This window comes from Clytia hemisphaerica, unplaced genomic scaffold, assembly GCF_902728285.1.
Source record: "Clytia hemisphaerica strain Z4C2 unplaced genomic scaffold, Clytia hemisphaerica genome assembly, whole genome shotgun sequence".
NCBI lineage: Eukaryota > Metazoa > Cnidaria > Hydrozoa > Leptothecata > Clytiidae > Clytia > Clytia hemisphaerica.
The window spans coordinates 255,826-281,022 of record NW_027104188.1 but is presented as its reverse complement, the minus strand read 5'-3'; the positions used below and the strand labels follow the sequence as shown (position 1 = coordinate 281,022).

At 34.7% G+C, this 25,197-nt stretch overlaps 1 protein-coding gene and 1 long non-coding RNA gene across 2 annotated transcripts in view; one reads left to right on the top strand and one right to left on the bottom strand.

Annotated features, from left to right (window-relative positions):
- Positions 1-2,013: 2,013 nt before the first annotated feature.
- On the top strand, positions 2,014-3,735 carry LOC136814951 (uncharacterized). The gene is made up of 2 exons (XM_067071377.1): positions 2,014-2,311; positions 3,194-3,735. The coding sequence occupies exons 1-2, from the start codon at positions 2,063-2,065 to the stop codon at positions 3,356-3,358; spliced, it is 414 nt and encodes a 137-aa protein (XP_066927478.1). The 5' UTR covers positions 2,014-2,062; the 3' UTR covers positions 3,359-3,735.
- Positions 3,736-5,334: 1,599 nt separating this feature from the next.
- The window catches only part of LOC136814952 (uncharacterized), a 36,772-nt gene continuing 16,909 nt past the window's right edge, over positions 5,335-25,197 (bottom strand). Inside the window, exon 3 of the long non-coding RNA XR_010847661.1 lies at positions 5,335-6,348. This is a non-coding gene — a long non-coding RNA (uncharacterized lncRNA). The remainder of the gene's footprint in view (positions 6,349-25,197) is intronic.

The following is a 25,197-nucleotide window of genomic DNA, read 5'->3' as shown; positions in this document are numbered from 1 at the left end:
AGGAAAGTGATGTTATGTAATTTGAAAGGAAAATTAGGAAGATGCAAGTTATTACACCCACAACGGAAATTTGAAGTTATAAATTTGCAGATCGGTGTGAAAATATGTTAGAAAAAGTGTTTCTAAAATTGGGCGTTTTTTTGTTAAAATTGCTATCTTTTACATGGTCATCAGGATGCTCATTTTCGAGCCATTTTAAAGAATCTTTTAATGGATGAGGCTTTTGCATGAGAAAAAATACACATGACTCCCGAACTTGTGAGAATTCAGGTTCGATGTCAATATTCATGATCACCTCTATAAAAAGCTAGAAATAACAGGGTAAAATTTTATTCTGCACTTTATATAATGCTATTCCAATAATTGATCGAAAAGTGTTCACATTCTGGTTATCCTAAATGTGGTGTGCTACATAGGCGTTAAATTAGCTAACTTTGATGGTGAGATATTCATCAGACCGGATGTTATAACGAAAAAAAAATGTCCGGTCAACTTAGCAAAAATTCTCTGAGAGGGGTACAAATACTATTAAAAAGCGATTGAGTCTCTGTAAGGGTTCAAAAATCTCCTCGACTCCCTCAAAGGGTCATAAATTCTTGAAAATTGGACTAAAATTAAAAAGTTTTGGCTGAAATTTAGGGAAATAGTCTCTCTAAGGGTTGCAAAAACGTCGAAAATCGGACAAAACTTTCGAAATTCAGTCTCATAAAGGATCAATTTTCAAACTTTGGCTTGGACATACCCGTCATCTCGCAGACCTAGTACCCCCCCCTGGCCAATCATCCATTAGGGAGGGAAATTAAGCCGGGCCTAGAAATCACTAAGGTCGACACTATTTTTTTGTTTGAGCTGCACCATTACTCTGAGGTAACCATCAAGTCTCGAATTTGAACACACCCCTATCTCACGCCCCGGTAGAACTATCCTACATCGGAGATTAAAATTTCTATCGAAATTCCAAATGGGATAGAAATTCTATTGTTCCAAGCTTAAAAAATCCAGCCGAGAGTACAATTTTTCACATTGAATTTCAAGTGAGAATGAAATGAAAGTCAATTTCCCAGTGGAAATGAAATTGTGGAGCATTTTTCCCACCGGGGACGAAACATTTTCCGGTCACATTTTCCAGGCCACGGTGGTCAAATTAGGCTTTTTTTTATTACCGCTTACTTAATGACATAAATCCATTATCCTGTTCTTTATCATTCTTATAGCCTTAGAATATTTTTTTTAGCCCTTTATGGAGCGATGGCCAACGAAAGTGGTCAAAGGCGTCAGCGTCTCAAACCAGGGATTCGCAGCTCGAATCCCCACTCCTTCTAATGTTCCGTTCAGTTCATAGATAGCCGAGCCGGCTGGCCGTGGACCCCGTGAAAACAATCGAAAGACTGTCTAAAAGTCCTAGATTACTGGGCTATCTACGTAAAATATCGACTCTATCTATCTATAATATTTTCCAAGCTGGTACCATGCTTAAAGCAACATTTCCAAACGTTAGATTTTGACGAGCAGTGCTTAAAAATGGGGTCACTTTAAATTTCAGCTTTTGTTAAACTCAAGAAATTTAGAATTAAAGGTATGACCTAATATGGTAAAATAACGAATTGCAGAGTTTAAACTGTATGTTTCCGATATGCTTAAAAGCTGAAAATTGACATGAAGGAAGTTATGGTTAAGAGAAAATTTTCCATCTTGAGACTTACTCAATTCTTTTACCAAAGACGGGGGGTAAAAATGAGGTTTTCCCGTTTTTGAATATCGGGAAATCGGGAAATCCAAAATTTTTAAAGACAGAAAATTTTCTTTTATTATTTTGAACTTACCTACCAAGTTTGAAGGCGTTTTGACGATTCTACAAGGCTCTGTAAACCTAAACATAATTCACTGTGTGATGTCACAGACTTAGCTTATGTGGGCAAAATACAGTTATACTTTTTACCACCGTGGGCGGGTCTGTGACACAGGGATTTTTTCCCACAAGTGTTTCAGTTAATTTGACAATTATAGATTTCACGGAAGCTTATTTTACTTTATTTTCATTTTAGAGCCAGAAAAATCCGTCATGGATATTATCAACGACCAACAAATTGCAAAAATAGAATCCCTTACCAAAGAGTTAGAAGAAGCAGAGAAAATGGAGAAAGAAGGAGCCAGTGTAAATACCAACTCTAAGAAAGACAACATTGTTGAAGAACAAGATGATAAACTTGGTAGTGAAATTTCTTCTATTACTGGTCAACATTATTTGAAAGCTGATGACAAAGATATCACATCTTTTCAAGAAAATGATACTTCAACAGCTCACTCTAAGGTAACTAGTCTTGCTTTCTTCTATTCCATAACAATCTTGGTTTCCACAGTTTTAAGAAATAAGGTATTAGGTTGAACTGGGGGATTTTTTTAAGGGAAGAGGCTGGCCTGAATTCATAACAAATGCTTTAAAAGATCGCATATCACTACTGAGATCAAAGCATATATGTTGCAAACTGTCTCTCACACTGATGAAACCGGGCTTTATAAACTTGTCTAAAAAAGGGTGAAGGGGGTTAGACTTTAAGTGCAGGAAAGTCCTCTCTTAGGTGGGAGGGGGCTTCTGAGGTTACAAAATACCGGAATCCCGGTATTTTTTCATAAATGCTGGCGTACCGCCGGCAAAAAACTTCTCAAATACCGATAAAAAATGCTCTGACGGGTAGCGGAATACTTGTCTGAAAAAAACTCCAGTTCATCCCATCATTCATTGCATCTTTAAGGCAGAACGCAATGCGCTTTAGAATGGTAGATCTGTTCTGTTATTAAGACTCCTTTTTTGGAAGAAAGTTCGGTGTGTTAGACTACTTTTGACAACTTGATCACACGAATTCAGACCACTGACCTTTATATTATACCCTGGTAAAAGTTTTTCAACCTCGGCAAAGCAATACAATGATCGGAGTTTTTTTGAAAGTAAAAGTGAGTAGTAGCTCAGTAGCGGTTGTAATACATCGAGAGCGCTAGATCTACTACTATTCCTTGAATGCTTTTGATGATGTAGCGCCGTTAAACGTCTACTAATTTTTAACATCGCAATAGCTTCTTTGCGGGTACCACTTTCAAAGTAACTCCGATCAAAGATGGTCGATATAGCTTTGTCCCAGATAAAGGCCAGTGATTCAGATTCAAACATAAAAATCTCTTACTTTTTCTTTTGCAGCATCAACATAAACGTGACGTTCGACATAATCTCATTTCGCCCATCACCATTGGTGCATTTACCTGTATGGCAGTAATTGCTGTCAGTGGATTTGCCATGGCTATCATCAAATACAAAAAAGAACGAAGAGAGGGTGTCGATGATAAACAAACTCAGTCGCCCTGATTACATATTGTTTGCGTGATTCAAAGAGCTTTCGTTCAATACGGACTGAAACTGACATTGAGTGGTCTGTAGAATGGCCAATGGTGAACAATGATGGAAATCTGATTTTTCAAAAAAACACCCCTGTCTCGCAGCCCCGGTGGAACTTTTTTCCTCATTGGGGATGAAAATTTCCATCGAAATCCAAATGGCGATAGAAATTCTATTGTTTCAAGGATAAGAAATCCAGTGGGATGGTTTTGGAGTGCAATTTTTAAACATGGAATTTTGAATGGGCTGAAATTCAAGGGTATTTTTCCACCGGGGACGAAATTTTTGCTAAATTTCCAGCGGGTCTGTGACACACAGGGGTGTAAAAGATAACATTGGTTGGCTTACGATTACGTTTACTTGAATTTTATTTCTAACAACACAGCGGTTGAAATAATCTTCTGTATTATGCCAAAGATTTTTTTACAATAAGAGGGAAATTTAGAAATCAAATTACCACTGGGAGATGCTTACTGATGTCTTGTTAAGGATAATCAAGTATTTTATTAAGATTTTCACGCTTCTAAAAGGGGGGGGGGGCGTACGGGGTTCGCGATTTCCGAAATACCGAATAATTTTGCCAAAATTTCCGAAATTCCGTAAAAAAATACTTGCAATTCCGATACCAAGGGTATTTTTTCCTCTTTTTGACTAATTTTTCATCAAATTTCCCAAAATTCCGAAAAAATGGGGTAAAAACTTTACAATACCGAAATTTAGAAGCTAAAATTCATGGATTTCCGATATCGAAACAATTTCAAAATTCCGTAATACCGAAGGAATTTTGCCTGATTTCCGAATTTCCGAAGAAAAAAGGGTCGATTTCCGTAATACCGAAAAACCGTACGCCCCCCCCCCACTAAAAGTCTCCAAATATTTTGTCTAACTTATTTTTACAAAGTCAAGATATTTGACAATTGAAATTACTTTTTTTAAACGTGAATTAGGAAAATAGTTGGGCAAGGAATATGAACATTAAGAATTAATAAAATCTAAATTAAAGAAAGGAACAAACATGACAATTAAAAAAACCTTGATTGTCCATTTAAAGATCTTCCAGTCAGCTTTTCAAAACTTAAACATTATCCCTTCTCGAATAAATCTACTGTGTTTAAGGATTGACGAGCTCCTGAGACCAAAGTAAGTTTTGGTTGAGCTCAAATTTACTTTTATCGAGTCCAAATCACCGAGCAGCCTCCCTCATCATGCTATCCTGCGAAATTCTTTCTCTCATCCTGATGACAAAAATTTTCAAACTGGTTCATTTATTCAAACTATACTCAAAATAACCCAAATCACTCCCTATTCCTCAAATTTTTGCCCTTTCATGCAACACGCCATTACGCGAAAAAATAATGAACACATATCATAACGCAGGAAAAAAGTCCCACAATTAATTAGTCCGTCTTAACACAAACCAATGGGGAGCTCTTTGATTAGAAAGAAACTTGCCAGACTTAAATTTTGATATAAATCCTTTGAAGTTACCAAGACATTGATCCTTCAAGTTTAACTTTATCATCCAAAAAAGTATAAAAAGGGAGTATAGTTGCGTACACTATGGAGATATAGAGCTGTCACCCGGAGGGGGGTACTTAGGCAAAATTAGGTACGGGAACGTGCCGCTGATTAGGGTCTCTTTTTCAGACTCTAGAGATATCTGACAAGGTCCCAATAAAGTTTTGCTAATTTTCAAGTTGTGGTCGACCTGACAGGGTTAATTTTTGGTCGTTTTGGACAATTTTCAAGGTGGAAATTAGAAAATTTTTAAATTTTACGTTAAGTCATTTTTGCCTCTTTTTAGGGTTAAAATGGGAAAACTTTTCGATTCTTCGTTCTGAAAGGATCCCAAATTTACCAAACATTCATATCTGACAGGGTCAACTTTTCAAACTCCAGTGGCACGTCCCTGTCGGTCGTCAAGGTCAGTCCCCCCCCCCGAGCTGTCGACCCTAATTTGATATATTCGGGGTCAAATGATAATGAGGCAATAAACATATATACTATTACATTATGTACATAAATCCATCTGTTCGTTTATATTATATTCTATCAAAATTTGTTTTGCTCTTAGTCGAAATATAAACTTTTGAATATCTTTATATGTAAATTCGAAAATACAAATCGATTAATTTTCATCTCTTCTTTAGAAATGAACTTGGATATTATCTAAAGCATCTTTTGCAATATCTCACTCCAGTTCTCAGCACAACCGTATCTACCGTATCCATCTTTTTACGATTCAATTGGCAAGTGAATATACCTTCACCCGGGTCAACCCATGCCATGTGAGGGGAATTGGGTACCATTACTCTGATACAAGAGTGTGGGTAAATTATACACATGGGCCCCGGCGAGCCATTTTGAGTGTGGGAGGGGAGCAGATATTTTTGAAAAAAATGTCGCCCGCCATGGTTGGGCGACGAAGAAAATTTTTCACTTTTAACACCCTAAAAACACCTTAAAACGTTGTCTAATTGGGGAGAATAATAGTTTTTATGGCTTAAAATAGGAACTTTTAAAAAAGTGGGGGGGGGGAGCATGGCCAGTTGACGGGGCCCATGAGACAGACATTGTGACGTGCCGTGGCACTAATAAGATTCGGCCTCACGTGAGCATCGCTCTCCCAGTGTCGTTCGAGTGCATGCTATGGTATACGCCATGGCTTGGAAGCTCACGTCTGTCAAGTCGCAGTGTTTGCCAGCGCTGTGATTCCTACTCCTTCGTGGGGGAAGGACCCATCTCGAATGCATTCGGAGGACTCATATCATTCTATCTATCTATTTTCTAATGCCAATCAATTTAATGGGCTATGAAAGCGATTACAATGCGATGTTACTCCACAAATGCACTAATATTGTTCTTGAATGTACTGGTGTTCCATGAAATCATAGTGGCGTTTTGGTTGACGTCTATACACCATTAATTGAATCGAACCAATATATTTGATCCATGCGTATCTAAAGCAAAAGAATAATACTGTTGTTTATAATGCTATTTAAATGATTATTGATACATAAGTTCACTGCATGCCACAATCTCGTAGCCAGAGCTACTTGCATCAATTTTTATTTTACTGACGGACGTGATACAATCCCTTTCGTGTGTACTAACTATCAAAATCATAAAAAAGCGAACAAAAGGACTTAATTCGTGCTAGAACCTTTACGGGGACGTGTAAGTCAAGGTTTTCCCTTATTTATATACTTTTAAGGGTGTGAAAATAATGAAAAGCCAAAGAAAATCTCTAAGGTTAAAAAAATATTTCGGAAGTGATCTCTCTCTGATGGTGGTCACGATAGTCACTTTTTCGCAAAAATTTAGTCTTGCGCGCCAAGCCAAGGAGGGTCGGTCTTTGGAATCTTTGTCCAATCTTAGTACTCCTTGGAGACCTTTATAAATATCATTACTGATGAATAATGTTTATAAGAGTTTAATCTTTTTTTTTCAAATTGTAGTCTGAAGTAGAGTAATACCAGGACAAATAAACAAAGTTCTCGATTAAAAAAAAACAACAGAAATACACGGCTTTGCTACTGTATCACAACTGGTTAGAGTTTTGTTTTGGAGCCGAGAGCCGATTCCGGGCCGCCGTAGATATGAAAAATTTTAAGAATACAAAGAGAAACCGAGCCAATTGCAGGGATATTTGATTTGATCTATTATGAACTCAGTGGAAATGGAGGAGAACTGCCAATTGATTAGGAATTTATTCAAAACAAAATGTTTCATTCGTCATGGAGTATACATTTTAAATAATGAAAGAGCCATCCACTTGGGTTCCAAATCGCAAATGGCCATTACATCTTATCCTGTGTGTAAGCATACATATTTTTAAACATTTTTGTAGCACGCCAAAATGATTGCTTTTTGTGTTTGTTTTGATTTTATGATATGTTTATAATCAACTCTGTTTCCCTTTTTGAAGCTATTGAACAAACTATGCCATCAACCAGATGACCAATATAATCAAACTAAACGTTTTGCTGTGTATCAGTGTATTGCTGGCTAGAAAAGAATGCAAACAAAGATATGCTGCAATTTCTGACTTTTAGATATTAATCATGAAACAGCAATTGCAGACCATTTGTTGTGCCTTTTAAGCACCTGGTTATCAGACAAACCGGGTACTGCCCTTCTTAAAACCAGGTTCTCCCACTCGATATATCGATATATCGATCAATGTTTATTAGAATAATCCAGGCGTACCCAATCGATAACATCGATTGTCGATTTAATTATAATGTCAATCGATAAAAGTCGTTCGTAATCGATGATCGATCGATTACTAATCGATGGCCAATCGATAGGAACGTAAAATTTCATCAATTAAAAATTTGATTATTATCGATTAGCCATCGATTGAATAGACCTTTTTTCAAAGAGGACGTCCTGTTGAATAATTATGTAGTCCAGCCATAAAAACAATGATAGAGCCATGCATAATTACTGTATCATGAATATTGTAATAATTATGCATGGTTTTATCATTGTTTTTCTGCTGGACTACATAATTATTCAACAGGGTGGCCTCTTTGAAAAAAGGTCTATTCGATTGTGTTATCGATTAAGATCGATTGCGATCGATTGTGCTAATTTTCTGTATGTATGATCGCTACTCTGTGTACCAGAGTGTATCTCACGATAATATCGTAATACCTTACTTTATTAAGGGAAGAAATTTTTGCGGGAAGAAATTTTCGCAGAATTTAAAATTCTGAAGTTTCGCGGGAATTTAATTTCGCGGTTGAGAGAATTTTCTGTTCATAATATGGCCTATTTTGCCCTAAAAATACCAATTTTCGGGTGATTTTTTAAAATTTCTTCCCTTAGTAGATATATAAGTATATAGTACGACAATGAATTTTGAAATTATCCATAGAAATCGGGTTTGTGTACAGGCTATATATGATCTCTTATAGTGCCAAAAATCATCGTTTTGTACTTATTCGAGGTTATAATTAGCGTCTTGTTTCCTCAGTGAATATCAGAATGTGAGAATAAGCTACCCGAAGAGGTATACAAATGTATAAAAGGGGTACCAATTTTTTTTAGAAATTAGAAGGCTGGGTATTCATTGAGTTCTAGCCCAAAGGGAGAGTCAAGAATCTTGGATGGGAAATGAAACCACTTATTTCCCTTCCAAAACGCCCGCGCGTGGTTTTCATACAAACGCCAGATTAAAACTAAAATCTATCGCTAGATTTCAACAAGCGTAGTCCTCTAAAACAAAGGAACCACTAGATATAATCCATCTTAATGATGAGTTTTGGATGGGAAATAATAAGTGGTTCAATTTATGTTGCCTGAGATGGGTTAAAGATTCGCCTTTACTCTAGCCCTTCGGGCTTGAAACTCGATGAAAGCCCCTGATAATGTGAATTAAGGCTAAAATAAAGGCTAGAGTAAGGCTAAAATAAAGGCTAGAGTAAGGCGACCAGGGCTTGGGTAGAATCACACAAACAAATCACTGTATTAATCAGATTAATGCACAGGGGAATAGGAATGGCCAAATACCATGTACCGTGGTTTTTCTAATTTAGCGCGTAGTCTAATTTAACGCGTACCCTGTTTTTGGCGAAAAATCGTAATTAATCTTACTCTAATTATTAATGCGTAGCCAAAATTCTGCATAATTAATTTCACTCTAATTATTACGCGTGATCAAGCCTTGGACAAGAAAAATTAGACAGGAAAGTTTTATTTTTGATAAACTTCTTTCTTTCAAAAACACAAATTAAAGGGATCTTCGTCATCCTCCTCTGGCTCCTCCAAATCAGCTAATGCTTGTTAATACATTATACGATCTATATGTAATATATATTACACAAGCCTTTAACGCGTACTTAAAACACTTGAATATCGTAATTAATTGTTCTCTAGTTTTTCACGCGTAGCGTCAAAAATAATTATTTATTGCCACGCGTTAAATTAGAAAAACCACAGTAGGGCTGCATTTTTAGGGAATATAAAGAAATCGATATTAATCAATAACAAGAAGCCCGTTGGGCGTGAAGGCCCAGCGAAAAGTAACGTGTTGAAAACGAGCGTGCAAAACAGCAAATGCATGACCCCGTTGACATGGATCAAAGTGAAGACAGGAAAAAAAATTTCAAAATCACCGCGGTACTTCTCATTGGTTAGACGCTTGAAATTTTATTGAATGGTCTCCTACCAACTGGGCCTACACAGGCGCAGGTTCAACTTTCCAATAAAATTCTAGCCTGTGTATCCAGACTCAAAATTTCAGAAAAAAAATCTTATCTGGTGTAACTAAAAATATCGGGTACAGTTTGTTTGATACTGCCTGTGAGTGAACTCTTGTTGACAGACTATCAAAACCCAGGCAGACACCATATAACCTAACCTCTTTTACAAACTCAAAAAACTTTCAAACTACCTTAAACTACATCAAAACATCAGCCACATCAGGCCACATTTTAAAAAGGCTCCTTTCCATTTTGTTTAGAAATGAACCTGTGTTTTCATTTTCATTTGTTCATCTTTTTTCACAAGGTCAGCTTTTTCCATAAATTATGCGCGCCCATAGAAAAAAAAATATAAAAAAATCCACCGAATATTCTGCTTAGTGAGTGGGCGCTTTTTAACGAATTAGGTGCACTCACATATGCAGGGAGAAATATCCCTGCAGGCATGTTAGTTGGAAAAATGATCTTTAAAGAACTAGACGGTAAAATAGTTTTTACGGTCTGCATATCCAAGCTAATAAAATTCATGTGGTTAATGTGAGTTAACAGTTAATGCGAAGATCCAGAAATGACCATTTTCACTGTTCATGCCTTGCAACCATGAGAAATGTTCAATCTAGTTTGAATTTACCCATGAGCTGCATTTTAGTGCCATTAACAGATTCCCGAATCAGTTTATATATACTTTGAATAATTACCATCAACTGCTCCAACTTGGGACTATCTGAAAAAACATGGGGCGGCAATTCGGCCACCATTTCACCGAACTTCCAAAGTCATTTGATTTGAGTTAAGGAAAGGCGTATTTAAAAATACACGATTTCTCTTTCGATTTTACAGTAAGTGAAAATACAGACCAGATATGCAACAGTCCCATGTTTCGACCAATCGTCCCAAGTTAGAGATGGTTGACGGTATGTGAGTCGAGTTTGAAAAATCAAGCCACCGACTACTGTTTAATGCGACAGATCCAGAATTGACCATTTTATTTAATGTGTAGAATCAAAAGTCCCAATCTTGTTAAAGTTTACACATGAGCTGCATTTTAGTCTCCGCTAACATATTCCAATAATCAGATTTGAAATAATTCTGTGTCGAGTTTGAAAAATCAAGCCACCGCACCAATCGTCAAACGAGACAGATCCAGAAATAACCATTTCCACCTGTTTCCACGCGTAGCCTCATGGAAAAAGTACCAATCTTGTTACAATTTACACATGAGCTCCATTTTAGTGTCCATTATCAAATTCCAGAACCAGTTTACTTTTAATAATCATATTGTGTTGAGTTTGAAAATCATACCACGTCCCACCAGCCACTGACCGTTGTTAGCGACAGATCCAGAAGTGACTGTTTTCTTGTGTAGCATCAAGGAAAAAGTTCCAATCTTATTCAAATTTACACATGAGCTGCATTTCAGTTTATTTATTTCTATATCAGAAGCCATTATTACCTAAAAATAAAGTCTTTTCGAAAGCAATAAACTAAAAATAAAAGTGATTTAAGGTAGAATTTCACTCATAAAACTTTATGAAAACTTGAGCAAAGACTATAAGATATGGCAGAATGTTGAAAAAGGTTTATAAAAGAAAATCATTACAAGCACTAAAGCAAAGAAAATGTTCAAGAAAGTATGAATCAACCTCCTCGCTTCGACCGCCATCTTGTTTTGTTTTGAAATTTGTTTTTGAAGGAGCGCGAAATCAGAAAATATATCTTTTATAGCTAGTATCCGACTTTAGCAACCTTTTCCCTCCAAACGGAAAAATTAAAAAGTGTGTTACTGGTTTTAAGCGCCGTTTCTACCAAAACGGACGGACAGACAGCGGAAGGACGGAAAGTTGCAAATGAAAGGCCCTATCGCTAGCGCTGGGCCAACAATCGAAAGCAATTAGCGATTAATAGATAGCAATCGAATCCAATCGATAAGAACGTAAAGTCTTAGTATCGATTGGCTATCGATTGTTTATTATTATCGATTAAAATCGATTAATATCGATTGATTTCCCGTATCAATTTCATCGATTGGGTACACCTGGAATAATAAAGGACAAAATCACAAAAATAACTTGTGTTCCCGTCATCTGACCAAGTGATGATTTTTATTGATTATCCAATTCTTTTTCGTCAGCAGAAAGTCACAAAATTGTCAGATTTTTATCCAATTCCATCCTTCGCTTCACACACACCCACCACTTTTACTTCAATTAGCTTGATATATTGCACATCACCGACCGATTCATTATTTTTAACCTACAGTAAAAATGATGCGTACACTTAAGTTATTTCTGATTGCGGCCTACAGTAGGACCCTGCCGACGCCAGATTTAACGAACACCTGACACGCGAAAGTCCGGTGTAAAATGAGAATTTTTTACCACCGGACAATTTCTACACCGGAATTAAGAAGTCGGATGTCCGGTGTTGGAGAAGGATATTTTTTCCCACCGGACAATCAAAACAACGGACATGACCAGTCCGGTGCGTCCGGTGTTTCTTAATTTTTTGTTTCATAAATGTCTGGCGTCCAAAATTCCCTGTATTCAACACCGGACTGACACCAGACTTATTGCGTCCGGTGTAGCGAAAGGATACTTTTTGCCACCAGACAAATACACCGGACAGTCCGGTGCGTCGGCAGGGTCCTCCTACAGTCAGGGAAATCCCTCAGTTGCGGTAGTAATTTTTTATTGCAATTGCGGTATAAACGTCACTTTTACATGATATATTCAAGAAACAGAATTCAAGATTCAAAGAGAAAACAGGCAATTTTTGTTCATAATTGATCATATCTTTATTGACGCACAGACAAAATATTTTTTCCGTAGATCAGATTCTTTTATTTTAATAAAGAAAAGCTTTCTTCTCGTACGATTTTTTACTGTCGATGTTTGTTTATCTTTGTCGACCAGCACTATATGTAGCCGTTATAAGCCTTTGTAGGCTAACCACAAATGAAAACTATTGCAATTGAGGGATTTCCCTGACTGGCCTAACCAATTGATTGATTGGATACCGTGAAGTCGGGTAACTTGCATCAGTGGAGGCTAACATGCATAGCCCTCAAATGACTGACCAATCAAAGCAGCAAAATTTCAAAACAAATGAACTACGCAGCTACGCTCGCAGCTCTACTCTACCATTTTTGTTTTGATTTAACTTTATATTTTAATGACCAGACCAGGTCATTCATTTGAGGGCTATGCATGTTTGCCTCCACTGATGCAAGTTACCCAATCTCACGGTATATCAACACTGATTCCAATAATCGATATGTAATCAAGCCTATTCTAAAATCTTGAGTATCAATTTTTTCATCAATGGGCTATTATCAAAAATTGGGCTCTTTCGTTATAGAGGGGGTGGGAGGTGGACGAAATTGGGCTCTTCCAGGAATTTAGAAAAACATTTTGCCTCAAAATTCTGCCAGTCCGTTATAAGCCGTGTAAGTCTTTTTGAAATTTTTGTATGTTGTATCAAATCTTCAATCGTTTTTTCTCAACCCATTTTCTTAACTCATTTTCTCAACTCATTTTCTTAACTCATTTTCTCACTCAACTAACGACATGAGTGGAAGGAGGAAGGCTGCAGCATGTATTATGCTAATTCATTTGAAACAGAAATTTGAGAGGAAATATTTGAAAAAGAAAAGTCGAGCTTAAAGGTCTTGCTGGGTACGCGAGTGGTTAAAGTTGAGGAACAAAAAAAGTGCCTACAACATATATTTGCTGAACTTTGTCTACGTGACCAAGAAGAATTCAGATCTTATTTAGAACTTATTCTATCTTTCACCCCTATCTCATATTACGTTTTTTAAATTCCAAACGCTAGAAATCCATTCATTGAAAAAAATGTACAAAACTTTCATGTCGGTGCCTTTGATCTCGAATGAAGTGAAGAAAAAAACTTTTAACTCTTTACCAAAAAAATGGTAAAGAATCGCTAATAATTTATTTTTCAAGAATTTATACGTCTTTATTTTCTTTAAAAGAGGGCTGTTACACTTGTAAATTTTTTAAGACTTGATTAAAAAATTTCAGAAATTTAGAAATAAGTTAATGTAATGTAACCACGCCAATAGGGGATGGATGACGACGGAATTCCGAGGCCAAATGTTTTTTTGAAATTCCTGGATTTCTATACAAAAGCAATTGAAACTCCTGGATTTCCAAAACAAAATAAATTTTTGGGGGGAAAAATCTGGAATTTCTGATACCTTTTTCAAAATTTTGACAAATTATGTGGAATTTGCAAGGGCTCAAATAAAAAATTGAGCAGAATTTCTTGAATTTATTTTGTCTTTTTTCAAACTTATCACATAATCTAGAAACTATTTACATCACACCTGGTGATATAACCTACATGAGGTTTTCAAAGCAATCGGGGAAAGAATGACTGGATTTTCGAGTGATTTTTTTTATCTGAAAATTCCTGTCGTCCACTGCCTATATCAAATTTTTTTGGAAGAGCCCATTACTCTCAAAATAATGCACCTGACAATATCGCCCAGTGTTATCAGTAATTTACACTAGAAAATCAAGCTTTCAGGAAAAACAACACCAGTCGTCTACAGGATGTATTTGTAATAACAAGGATATGAGAGTTACCTAAGTCTAGTTCCTATAAGATGATTAAAATTAACATTGAAAGCTGGAAACAAAATAAAACGTGCATCAGCCAGCTAATCAACCTACCAAAATTTGTCATTTTATTTTAGTTCACTTTTAATATAGCGCTTCGATTTTCTTGATTACACGCTAAAGTAAAAATAATAGTTGTTTTGGTGAACGCGACGGTCTTTTGATTAACTAATTACTCCACAGCAGTTACCTAGAGACAAGATAATTCATCATGTTTTTATTGGCTGAGGGAAAGTAATGTATGTGGAGTAATCAGTTATTCAAAAGACTGTCACATTCACCAAAACATCTATTCTGCACATGTAAATGGAATCAGTATTTGAGGTCTGGCAAAATTTTTGGGAAGTAGCCTATTCGATAGTGCGTGGATCTAGGTGGGTGTCTTCTCCCCATAGATCTTTTTAGTAGAGGTTGCCTTATGAAATCAATTTTTGTAATGGAATCATCAAACTTTCTTAAGCAATAGATGCATATTCAGGTTTAACTGAACCGTAAGTTGGACTAATGTCGACATCCCTCTTCTAATTTTGTCACCCTTTTTTAGGGATGGGAATAATAGGAAGGTTGGAATCGATGATTGAAACTTTTTTTTTGCAGAGCGTCAGTTGAGGAGTCCATCATCAGTGGTTCCGACCTTCCTTTTATTCCTATCTCTAATGAAGGATGTCGTAATTAGAAGAGGGGTGTCGACATTAGACCAACTTATGGTAGCATAGGGTACATAGTACGACCTCAAGATGACTTGTATTACATCATAGTAAGAGGAATGCTAAGTGATTTTTGATGAGATTTTCTTAGTGACAAAGACTTTTTAAGAGTTCATTTGGTGTCTTTTTTGTTTAGAATCACCTTTAATCAATCATGTAGATCCTTTTGCAAATAATTTTACTTAGTTTAGGGCAAAATTATTTTAAAGATACAAAGAACACTTTGACTTCAAAGAGATATCATGCTTAAAATGGAAATTAAAATGAACTAAATGAATTAAAATGGATTTATAATGTCAAGGAATGCACAATAAAAGATGCTGATAAATGAGAGCTCATACAAGTCTGTTGCTCTAGCTAAACAAAAGTTACAGCATTTCGAAAATATCAAAGACTGCCAACTTTTGTATTAAAACAAGGTGCCGCTTTGAAATTTGTAACATTTTTAAAGTGTTTAAAAATAACTTAACACTACTTATGATTATTCTATCAAAGTCATGGTTTTTAGCCAAATTAATGATAAAAGTATTAGAAAATCAAGGAGATTTTTTGAATTTTCCTTAAATGTGATACCCACGAGTGAAATGAAACAGAATAATGCTTTAAAAACATTATTCAACTTAAGATCCCTATGCAGAGTTGATAGAAACTCTGAGCTTTGAAAAACCAAGTAGACACACATAATCAACTTATAAAAACTCTGTAATAACAAGCTCTAAAAACTTTCAAAACTACTGTAAAAGCCACATCAAAACACCGAGCCACATATGTATTTAAACATTCAGCCAACAGCCATCTTGTTTTATAAATGAATCTATGTTTTCATTTTCATTTGTTTACAATTTTTTGCTGAGTCAGCTCTTTCCATAAATTAGAATTACAGAAATTATGTGCACACATCAAAATTTATCAAAAAGCGCGAAACTTCATGTTAGGGATACAGCAGAATCTGGCCAATCAGGCTGAACCTGCATTGCCAGTAAAAATCTCCCTGCAAGCAAGTTACCTCTACCAAGCGTTAAACAAACAACAAAAACATAAAAAAACTAGGCTGTGTACAAACTTTAATGCTTGGATTCCCAGGCTAAATTTTGCCCTTTAAGATATTTGAGATAGAAATCATTCAATCAACAGGTAAACCAAGAGCAAAGAGTACTTTGTTCTGGTAGACCTTATCTTTACGCTGCAATCTCTAATACTGTAAGTTGGTCTAATATTGACATTCCTTCTTTCGATTTCAACACCCTTCTTTAGAGATAGGAATAACAGGAAGGAATGACTGATTGAGAAAATTCTTTTGCTCTCTGGCTGCTAAGCAAAAGTTGTATAGTTTCATCAGCAATCCCAACCTTCCTATTTTTCCAAACTCTAATGAGAAGCATCTAATTAATCGGATATTTAAAAACAAGAAAATTACAAAATCTTCTCAGAATGCAGTGAATTTGTAGATTTAGGAACGCTTTTCCCTTTATTTAAAAGAACAAAAATTTGTTTAGAGGTTTTTTTCATTGTTGAGATACACCTTAAAGGTTATGTACTTGAATTGAATGTTAAAAAAATATCATGATAATGTAATGACTTACTATACTAAATACTTTATAAGCAAGGTCTTAGTAAGCTACAATTATTAAAGGGGACTGTATTTGATTACCAAACCAAATCGAACACCTATCAAACTTAACTGGAAAATCTTCAGTTTGTTCGATAAAACAGTTTGATAATATACAGCTTTCAGTTAAATAAAGTTTCATTAACAGAATAGTGGTTCAAATATCAAGATTTGTGACCTTTGATGTGCCGTTTCCCCAGGTTGGCTCAATTGCTTTTTTTCGCTTAATATTGAAAATATTTTTATGTGGACCTGACAATTCCCTACAATGAGGGCTAAGGTTCAGGCCTCCCACTGTAAAATCTTTGCTGTCACGGTCTAGCGAAATATGGTAATCTAATCTAAAAAGAGATAAGAGATAGCTAGCTTAATTGTCGGGGCGTAAGGGGCGTTAGAAGAACATGAGAGCATATATATTAAAACAACAACACACAATTCTGCCTAAACTGTCAGGTGCATTGGCAGAGTGGTTTTATAAATATAATTTTTGTGTTCTTGAGGCTAGATATACCACACTTATCAAAACTAACACTCCATTATCAGGATTAGAAATTAGGCTAGATTTTTAGTAGGAGGTTATATCATGTTGAATAATTAAAAGCTCCAGGATCACAAAAATAACACAAAAGGATAATTAGTGAATGTATTCATTGTTTCGATGCTGGCGTCAGTGAATTTTTAATTATATTCAAAATGACGTCGCATGACAAAAGGGATATACCACTTGAGTTGAGTGCAGCAATGAAAATATTTTTGAAATGAAAAAAATATATTAAAAAAAATAGATATATATGTGGCATTTTTAATTCAAAACTTTAAAAAAGTTCTTGTAAAGAAAACAATGGAAAACTAAACGAGGAGTAATGCAAAGGAATTTGGAAGACAATGGGAAGACAGAGCTTAATCCATATATTCTAATTTAGTTTTCTTTTTTGTTCAGTTTGTGAATCTTGGCACACTGTAAAAATTAAATGCTGGCGTGATCGTGAAATAGAGACTTTCAAGGCGTAATTGTGTGAATTTTACAGTCCAGCGTGATTGTGAAAATCACAATCACTTCAAGTTTTTATTCCTGTTTTAGCAAATCTAGTCATCGTCGCCGGTCTGAACATAGTGGGAACTCCTTTGTGAAATAATTTCAAATTTCATTATCAATTTTGGCAAAAAAAGCTCCTGTAGATCTAGATCTAGATAAAAGTTATGAATATGGAGGGGGGGATGGTGTAACTCCCCCCCTTCCCTGGTAATACATAACTCAAAAACGCTTGGTATAAATAGGGTTGAGGTACTAACTTTTTTAAGTTATCATACTACTTTATACATTTACAGGACTTTGAATGATTTGAAGCTAATGGAGTTTGGCTGCTCTAAAATTTTGAGCTTGAAAACATTTGTCGCCTCTCTTCACTCAGTAAAACTACACTGCACTTTAACATTTTCAGACCATTGATTTGAAATGCACCACATTGAAGGCAGAGGTAATTTTCAATTTTTAGAACTTTTCTTTTCTATATCTCTGGAATAGAATGAACTGACCCTTTAAAACTCTTTTTTGTAATGATTTTCATTCTGGAATGCATGTGATTGTACACTATATTATTCTGTTGATTTGAGTGCCCAAATTATAAAAAGAAAAACAGTTTATTTAAATTTTTTTAGATTTTTTGGACAAAATGCCAAAATTTTTGGATCTACAGGCCGAATTCTAAAAACGCAGGGCATTGTCTACTAGAGGCAGAATAGAGCACATTTTTGTTGCTTTTTCATGAAAAAGGCAAAGGTTTATTAAATTTTTTCCTGATTTTGTGCACAAAAATGGCAATACCCAAAATGTGACAGAACCTGGCAAAGCCAGACAGAGCTAGATTTTCGATAAAATATTTGGAAATGTGCCCTGATTTGTCTGGAAAACCAGGGATTTTTCTGGCTGATAATCCTTGAATCTCTTTTTTTGTAGGGTTTTCCTCTTGCCTAAATTTTTAATTTTAAAAACATCTAATCCGCCATACAGTGGTAATGTCCAAGATTCGGCATGGTTTAATTTTTGAAAAAAGGTAACATCTTGGGAATAGCTGGAATAGCGGGTTATTGATGTCAAAATATTTTTTTTTACTCTTTTGAACCGTTTCATCATTATGATTTTGCCTGATTTCGCATAAACTAAGATTTTTCAAAATATCAAGATAGACATTGTACCATAAAAATGCTCCACATGTTTCTTGTTGAAATTTTTAACATTTTTAAGACCAAATGACAGGGAGGTTTATGGGACTTTGCAAATTTAGTTTTTAAAATAAACCCTCCAACCTTGAGGACTAAGTTTTCTTGGTATTTTCCTTGGGAAAAACTTGAATTTTGTTTGTGTTCTTACAGAATAGTTGAATTTTATATGAAATTTCCCATTTCTGGGTAATCACTTGGCCTGATCAGACTGAAATTTGGTTCATTCTTCTATTTCCAAATGGAGATTTTTTGGTACTATTTTATTAGATCATTTCAGACAAAGAGTAATATCGGATGTAGGTTTTTAGTTTACAGGGACCTTCATGGTTAAAATATGGAGATTTATTAATTTCGCATAGCGAAAGTATTACGATAGTCTTTCTGTGTGTGTGTGTGTGTGTGTGGCGAGAAAAATTTTTGGGCGCAAATTATGGCGTGGGCGTTTGGCTGCGGGCGTACTACGGCCAATATTTTAAAGTTGGACTCACTCACAAAGATAAAAAACAGCGCTTTTCTTGATAATTAAAATACTCTAGTGCAAATACGTGTAACCAACCCTTTATAAACATTCATCTTCATCATGAGAACTTTTTAATGGCTGCTTGATTGCACATGCTTTTGAAACTTGCTGCTGCTGTATAAATTTTTATCATGTTTTCTGGTCTTTTGTAGAGTATTTAAAGAGGTTTATTATTCGTTTACTACTAAGTATTTTATGTTTGTGTAGTTAGTGAATGCACCAATAGTTGATAATGCTCAGTAAGTACAAAAAGAGTCAATTTTACATAACAACACATAACCCTCTTCTTCAAAAAACTACAAACAGCACAGGTATGATACTTGTTTCCTTTTTTCGTTTGATTATGTAAGTTTGATGACAGTTTTTTATCTGATGAAGTTTGATTGTTGTTCGATGAGTTTGGATTAAGAAAAAGTTTCAGCTTTTCCTCCCCGATGCCAGGCGATGATGTCAACCGAACCCTATCAAACCAATTTTGGTAATCGAACCATCAAATTTCATCAAACGAAATCGAACAATAGGTGTTCGATTATCGAACCTGATCGAACAGTAATTGAACTTTACCGGAAAATCTTCAGTTTGATGTTTGATTATAGCTATCGCAGTTTGATTTTAAGTTCAATCAGTCAGCTCAATCAAAAACATGGTTCGGTAATCGAACAGTTTGATTGACATCGCCTGGCCGATGGGATGATAGATATTGGCCTGCTCTTTAAAGGGACATTAAAGTAGTAAAATGTAAACATTGCGCGAACCACGTGTCATTAAAGAGAACAATTAAAATCACGTGTCCAAAACAAACTTGTAAAACAATTGAACAATCAAAATTAGACATGGTTATATTTTTTATTTTGACATGTCACATTTGTTTTGATTTTGTATCCGCTGCATACTGTTTGTTATGTCCTGGGACGATTGGTCGAAGCATGGGACTGCTGCATATCTGGTCTGTATTTTCACTTACTGTAAAATCGAAAGAGAAATCGTGTATTTTTAAATACGCCATTCCTTAACTCAATTTGTCAATTTGTATCTGGTGGGAATTGAGTGACAGGTGGTGGTAAATAAATCCCCATATTCTATCTTGACTGAAGTCTGTATCCTTAAGCTTTTCTTAATATATTTTTATATGGATTATTTTCACTTTCTCCAAGATTCAAAATAAATAAACAATACAAAAATTTGATTTTATTCAAACAAAGCTTTTCGAGTCTTAACTGCTCATCATCAGGTTGAAAATGAAATTTCTAGGTTGAAAAATGTATCATACAAAAAGTTGATTCTAGAATAAAAGGGTCTATTAAAACGATAAAAACAATAAAAGAATTTTCAAAGGAGGCAATAAATCGTAAACCCCCCAATATGGATTACCTTAAGTGTATTAATTTTGGCGTGTACTTAATTTGGCGGTTGAGCGACAGGCTAATTTTGGCGGGTATTTAATTTGGCGGTTGATCAATTTTGGAAATTTTGGCGAGGATTTAATTTGCCGAATTGGAAATTTTGTCACACTGAAATGGGTGAAAATTACTCAAAAATATACTAAAAAGTTTCTTCACATAATTCTATTTTTGTTAATTTTGGCGGGTATTTAATTTGGCGGTTGACGGATTTTGAAAATTTTGGCGGGTATTTAATTTGGCGGATTTCGCCTAAAACCGCCAAATCCGCCAAATTTAATCCCCGCCAAAATTAATACACTTAAGGTATTGCGTTGAGATTTTGGAAAATCTCAAAGAGTATTATTTCTTTAAAGTTGGCTAGTTTTCACCCTGCCATTTTCTAGTTCAGAAGCTGGAGCTCAACTACTAAACTGATTTTTGCCTTTATTTAATGGTCTCTTGATTGTCCATGGGGTCAACTGATGCTTGTCTGAAGGTTAGACCTGCTGTTTGTGGGTCAAAAGTCACAGGGTAAATTTCCAAAAAATTTTATAACCTCAAACCCCCTCCCCCTCCACAATATTCTGCAATATTCAAATTTGTTCTGGAAAAGCCCAATGATTTTGATGGTGGTGCACCATCATTCATATCAGAAAGATACAACAGATTTTTCTGACTAATGTAGCCGTTTTCTCAATTTTAGAAAAATCCTACTGTTTATAGAAAGAAGTTGATATAAACTTTGCGCAAGTGAAATCACAAGTGTCATTTTTTTTCTTCATTTTCAAAAAACTTTAAAATTTATAAAATTGTATATTGCAGTTCTCTGATTTATTCTGAATATAAAGATCTTACGCTTATAAAAAGGAATTTTTTAGTCGCATTTTTTAAAGAATCTTTTTGTTTTTAATGGATTGAGATTTTTCATAAGAAAACAGGGTACGACCTGTGTGTACAATACAATGTGTATATTTTGTGTAACGCTTCATTCAAAATCCATAATGCTGCCGGAGTCACGTTTCACGTTTTCGTCGTTGATGTTCTAATATTATGCGAAATTTTCGACTTTAAGTCGTCTTGTTGGGTTTGAAATATACACTTTTTAAAGGTTTTGTTTTTAAATAAGAGTGATATCGTTTGCTTACTCATCAATTTTAATTTTAATTTCATATTGGATTGACACGGATGTGGAGCAAGATTTGTCAGAAAGAGGAAAAGAAAAACATTTTTTTGCTTATATCAGCATAATATAACAATAGGCAGACACTGTCTTGATATGAAATATATGTCTGATATGAAACGGGAACACTTATGTAAAAATAAAACCTTTAATGAACATAATGAGATATTTTTCATTAGCAAACAGCCTGTTTTCTTTTCTTTTAAGCTGTTACGCTTCTGAAATACATACTTTGTGCCAATGAGGCTTCGTGAAAATACCTCATTTTCGTGAGTTGAAAAAGCATCGGATCACTCTCACATATTTTTCTCCGGTCATGTGTTAAAATTTTGAAACAATTTTTGGTTTTTCTATTTTCATATTTCTTTTTTGTTGCTTTTAGGCAGGGAACTTTCTTAGTTAAAAGTGCTTTTTAGTGTATGTTAGATGTCCCTTTTAACCTGGAAAAATAGGGAAGATTTGTGGTTTTCTATTTGTTAAAGCAGAAACATAGCTTGATATTTTTCCTTTTCTTGTTTTCCAGCAGAGTTTCTGTATTTTCTGGTAATAATTTAAAGAAATAACAAAGAGAACCGGTGGTTAATATAGACAAATTTTCATCCAACCAAACCAGATACTATTTTTAGAAAATGTTGATACAGACAATGACAAAAAGGCTAAACTATATAAGAACAAGGCTTCGATCAGCTTCGATGGCCAAAATCTCAAGAACAAGTGAAGAAAATTTTAAGGCTTTGCGGACTCAAAAACATTTTATTACTTAGGAACATGTTCAAAAATATTCACAAAATGGTCAAAATAAGAACATGTTAAGAACATTTTTAGGCTTAAAACTCAAAAAGTTAAGGTTTCAAAAATTTTGGATATTCTTATAAGAAAAAACTTGTATGCTCATGCGCTCATGCCGTTTCACATTGGAGCGTTATTTTGTTTTTTTTTCCTCAAAGAATCCATTCATTTTACACACATGCTATTTCTTTTAGTCTGTCTAATGTTATTTTTTTTTGTACTTTTTGTTTAATAATTTTGAATCATTCAAGAACAATTTGTTATCGTGTTGATGTTAAGTAATTTAAATTTGTAGTTGTCTTATTCTCTCTGCGATTTCCTCTTAAAAAGAGTTATTTGCTTTATTGTATATTGCTTTTACTAACACTATAATTTGTCGATCATTTTGCGAGTCATTACGTCACTTTGTATGCTAAGTAGCAAGAGGGATGCGTTGATCGAACAGTTCAAACTTTGAGTTTTCATGAAGAATTCCATTTCTCAAAAGATTTCTTTTCTGTCGGAAACTCGGACTTAATCAAGAGGTTTTCTACCCTAAATATTTTATTGGGTGAATCTTTTTTATTTTTTCTTGGATTCGGATTTTGAACGCAATGATAAAAGGAAGTTTAGTCTTTAGTTGTTTTTTGAGCGGACAATTTCATTCGGCTTTTCTTAGAACTCCGATTAGTCGCTATATGGTGTCCTCTATAAGACTTCAAGATTCAATTTAGATATTAAGCCATTTTCTTTTTTTTTTAAGCCGAAAGGGGTCCTCTTTCTTCGTTTCTATATGCTTTTTCATTTCTCGCACATGTATTACATGGCTTTATTTGCAAACGACCATAAAAACCCAAAAAAGGAAAAAAGGATTCAAAAAATAAAGTAAAAAACCAACGCGTATCTTTTATTCGTTTGATTTTCTTTCTACTATTTCTAACTTCTCAAGTTTTTGATTCTTTAATTTTATTAGAGTGACAAACACAAAACTATATATGCAAATTCGACTTCAAAGATATGTATACCGCAGAAATGTATTTTTGTGTTGGTCGTTGGAAATCGCTCTACATTGGTTTACTTTTTTAAGGTATGAAAAATTTATCGTTGGGCGAAAATAAAAAAATGTAGTGTTTCCGGAATGCGGGTGAGGGAAAAACGCTCTCATGCGGTCGGCCCGGAAAAAATAATTTTTTGCTATTTTTGATAACTTTTGATCATTGAAAAAGAACTTTAAAGATAACTTTTAAGTACAAACAGTAGGAAGTAAGCCCTGAATACTAATGTATCAACTGCTAACGAACAAAACTTGATTTACAAGCGGGAATATCTAACCAAACGACGTTTGATAGCTTCAGTACTATATTAATCATTAAGCTAAAATAGAAATCAAAAAAAAGAGTAGTGATTTTCTTTTCACCTAATTGCTGAGATGCACATCTCTATTTTCATAATAATGCTCGCACTTCCTGACAGAGTAATTAGCGCTTTCTTTGAAGTGAGCGGGATATCAATAGCACTGCAGTATAGTCGGCTTAAAATTGCTCAACGTAATAGATATCAAACTATTAAACCATTATACTTGATTTATTTTGATGGTGTCGACGGTATGTTTTTTGAGTTTTAAATCGTGGTATTAGTTTATAGTGAAACGCAGCAGTTTATCCTCCTTGATACCCCAAACCACAGCCTTATATTTTATTACACTTCTGCTCCCTTACTACCTCTCTCTCCTTTTCATGTATATTTTACTTTCCTTTTTCTCTTACACGCGCTTTTTGTAGTACTATGTATTGGCAGGTGCATTATATCGCAAGAAAGTTCAAAAAATATTTCTCTTGTACCTCTGGAAAATCTTGTTTTCTGAGTTTTTTCATGCTTTTTTGATGATTTGGTCATCCTTGATGGACTTGATAATTTTTGAAATGGTTGGCAAGCTTTGGGTTTTGAGATATGATAATAATTGAACTACTACCAAAAACTTTGAAAAAACTTTGTCTTTGAATCTCTCAGAGTTCTGTTTGATTTTTGATTTTAAATTTTTCTCAAATTACTGTAGACTTATTTGTTCTTCAGCGTCAACGATAAGCCTTTGAGGAAATCATCAATAAGTTCAGAGTTTTCCAAGAGCTTAAATTATCCAAAGTTTTCTCGTCTTTTTTTACGGTATATTTTTTAAGAGATTTCCTTAATCAAACTGTAAAATTTTCTATTTTGTTTCATTTACTATTGTTTGAAGACGGGTTTCGGGAACTTGTATGCTGACAATCTCATAAAGCTAACTTTAAGCTGTTCTTGTCAGTAAACAAAATTATGGACCTTTTTAAAATTTTTTAAGGTGTTTATAGGATAATCAGAAAACTTAATAATTGGATTTTCTTATGATTTATTTGTTTGAAATGAAATAGAAGTTGAATATTTCTACAGGGAAAACCTTTTTTTTTACTTTTCGAAAGGAAATTAACCCTTTAACTGCCGTTCGTATTTTTTAAGGGTTCGACCTATTTGCCACGGAAAAAAATGAAGGTTCGATCTATTTGCCAGATGTCGACATATGCCGACATGAGCGACCAC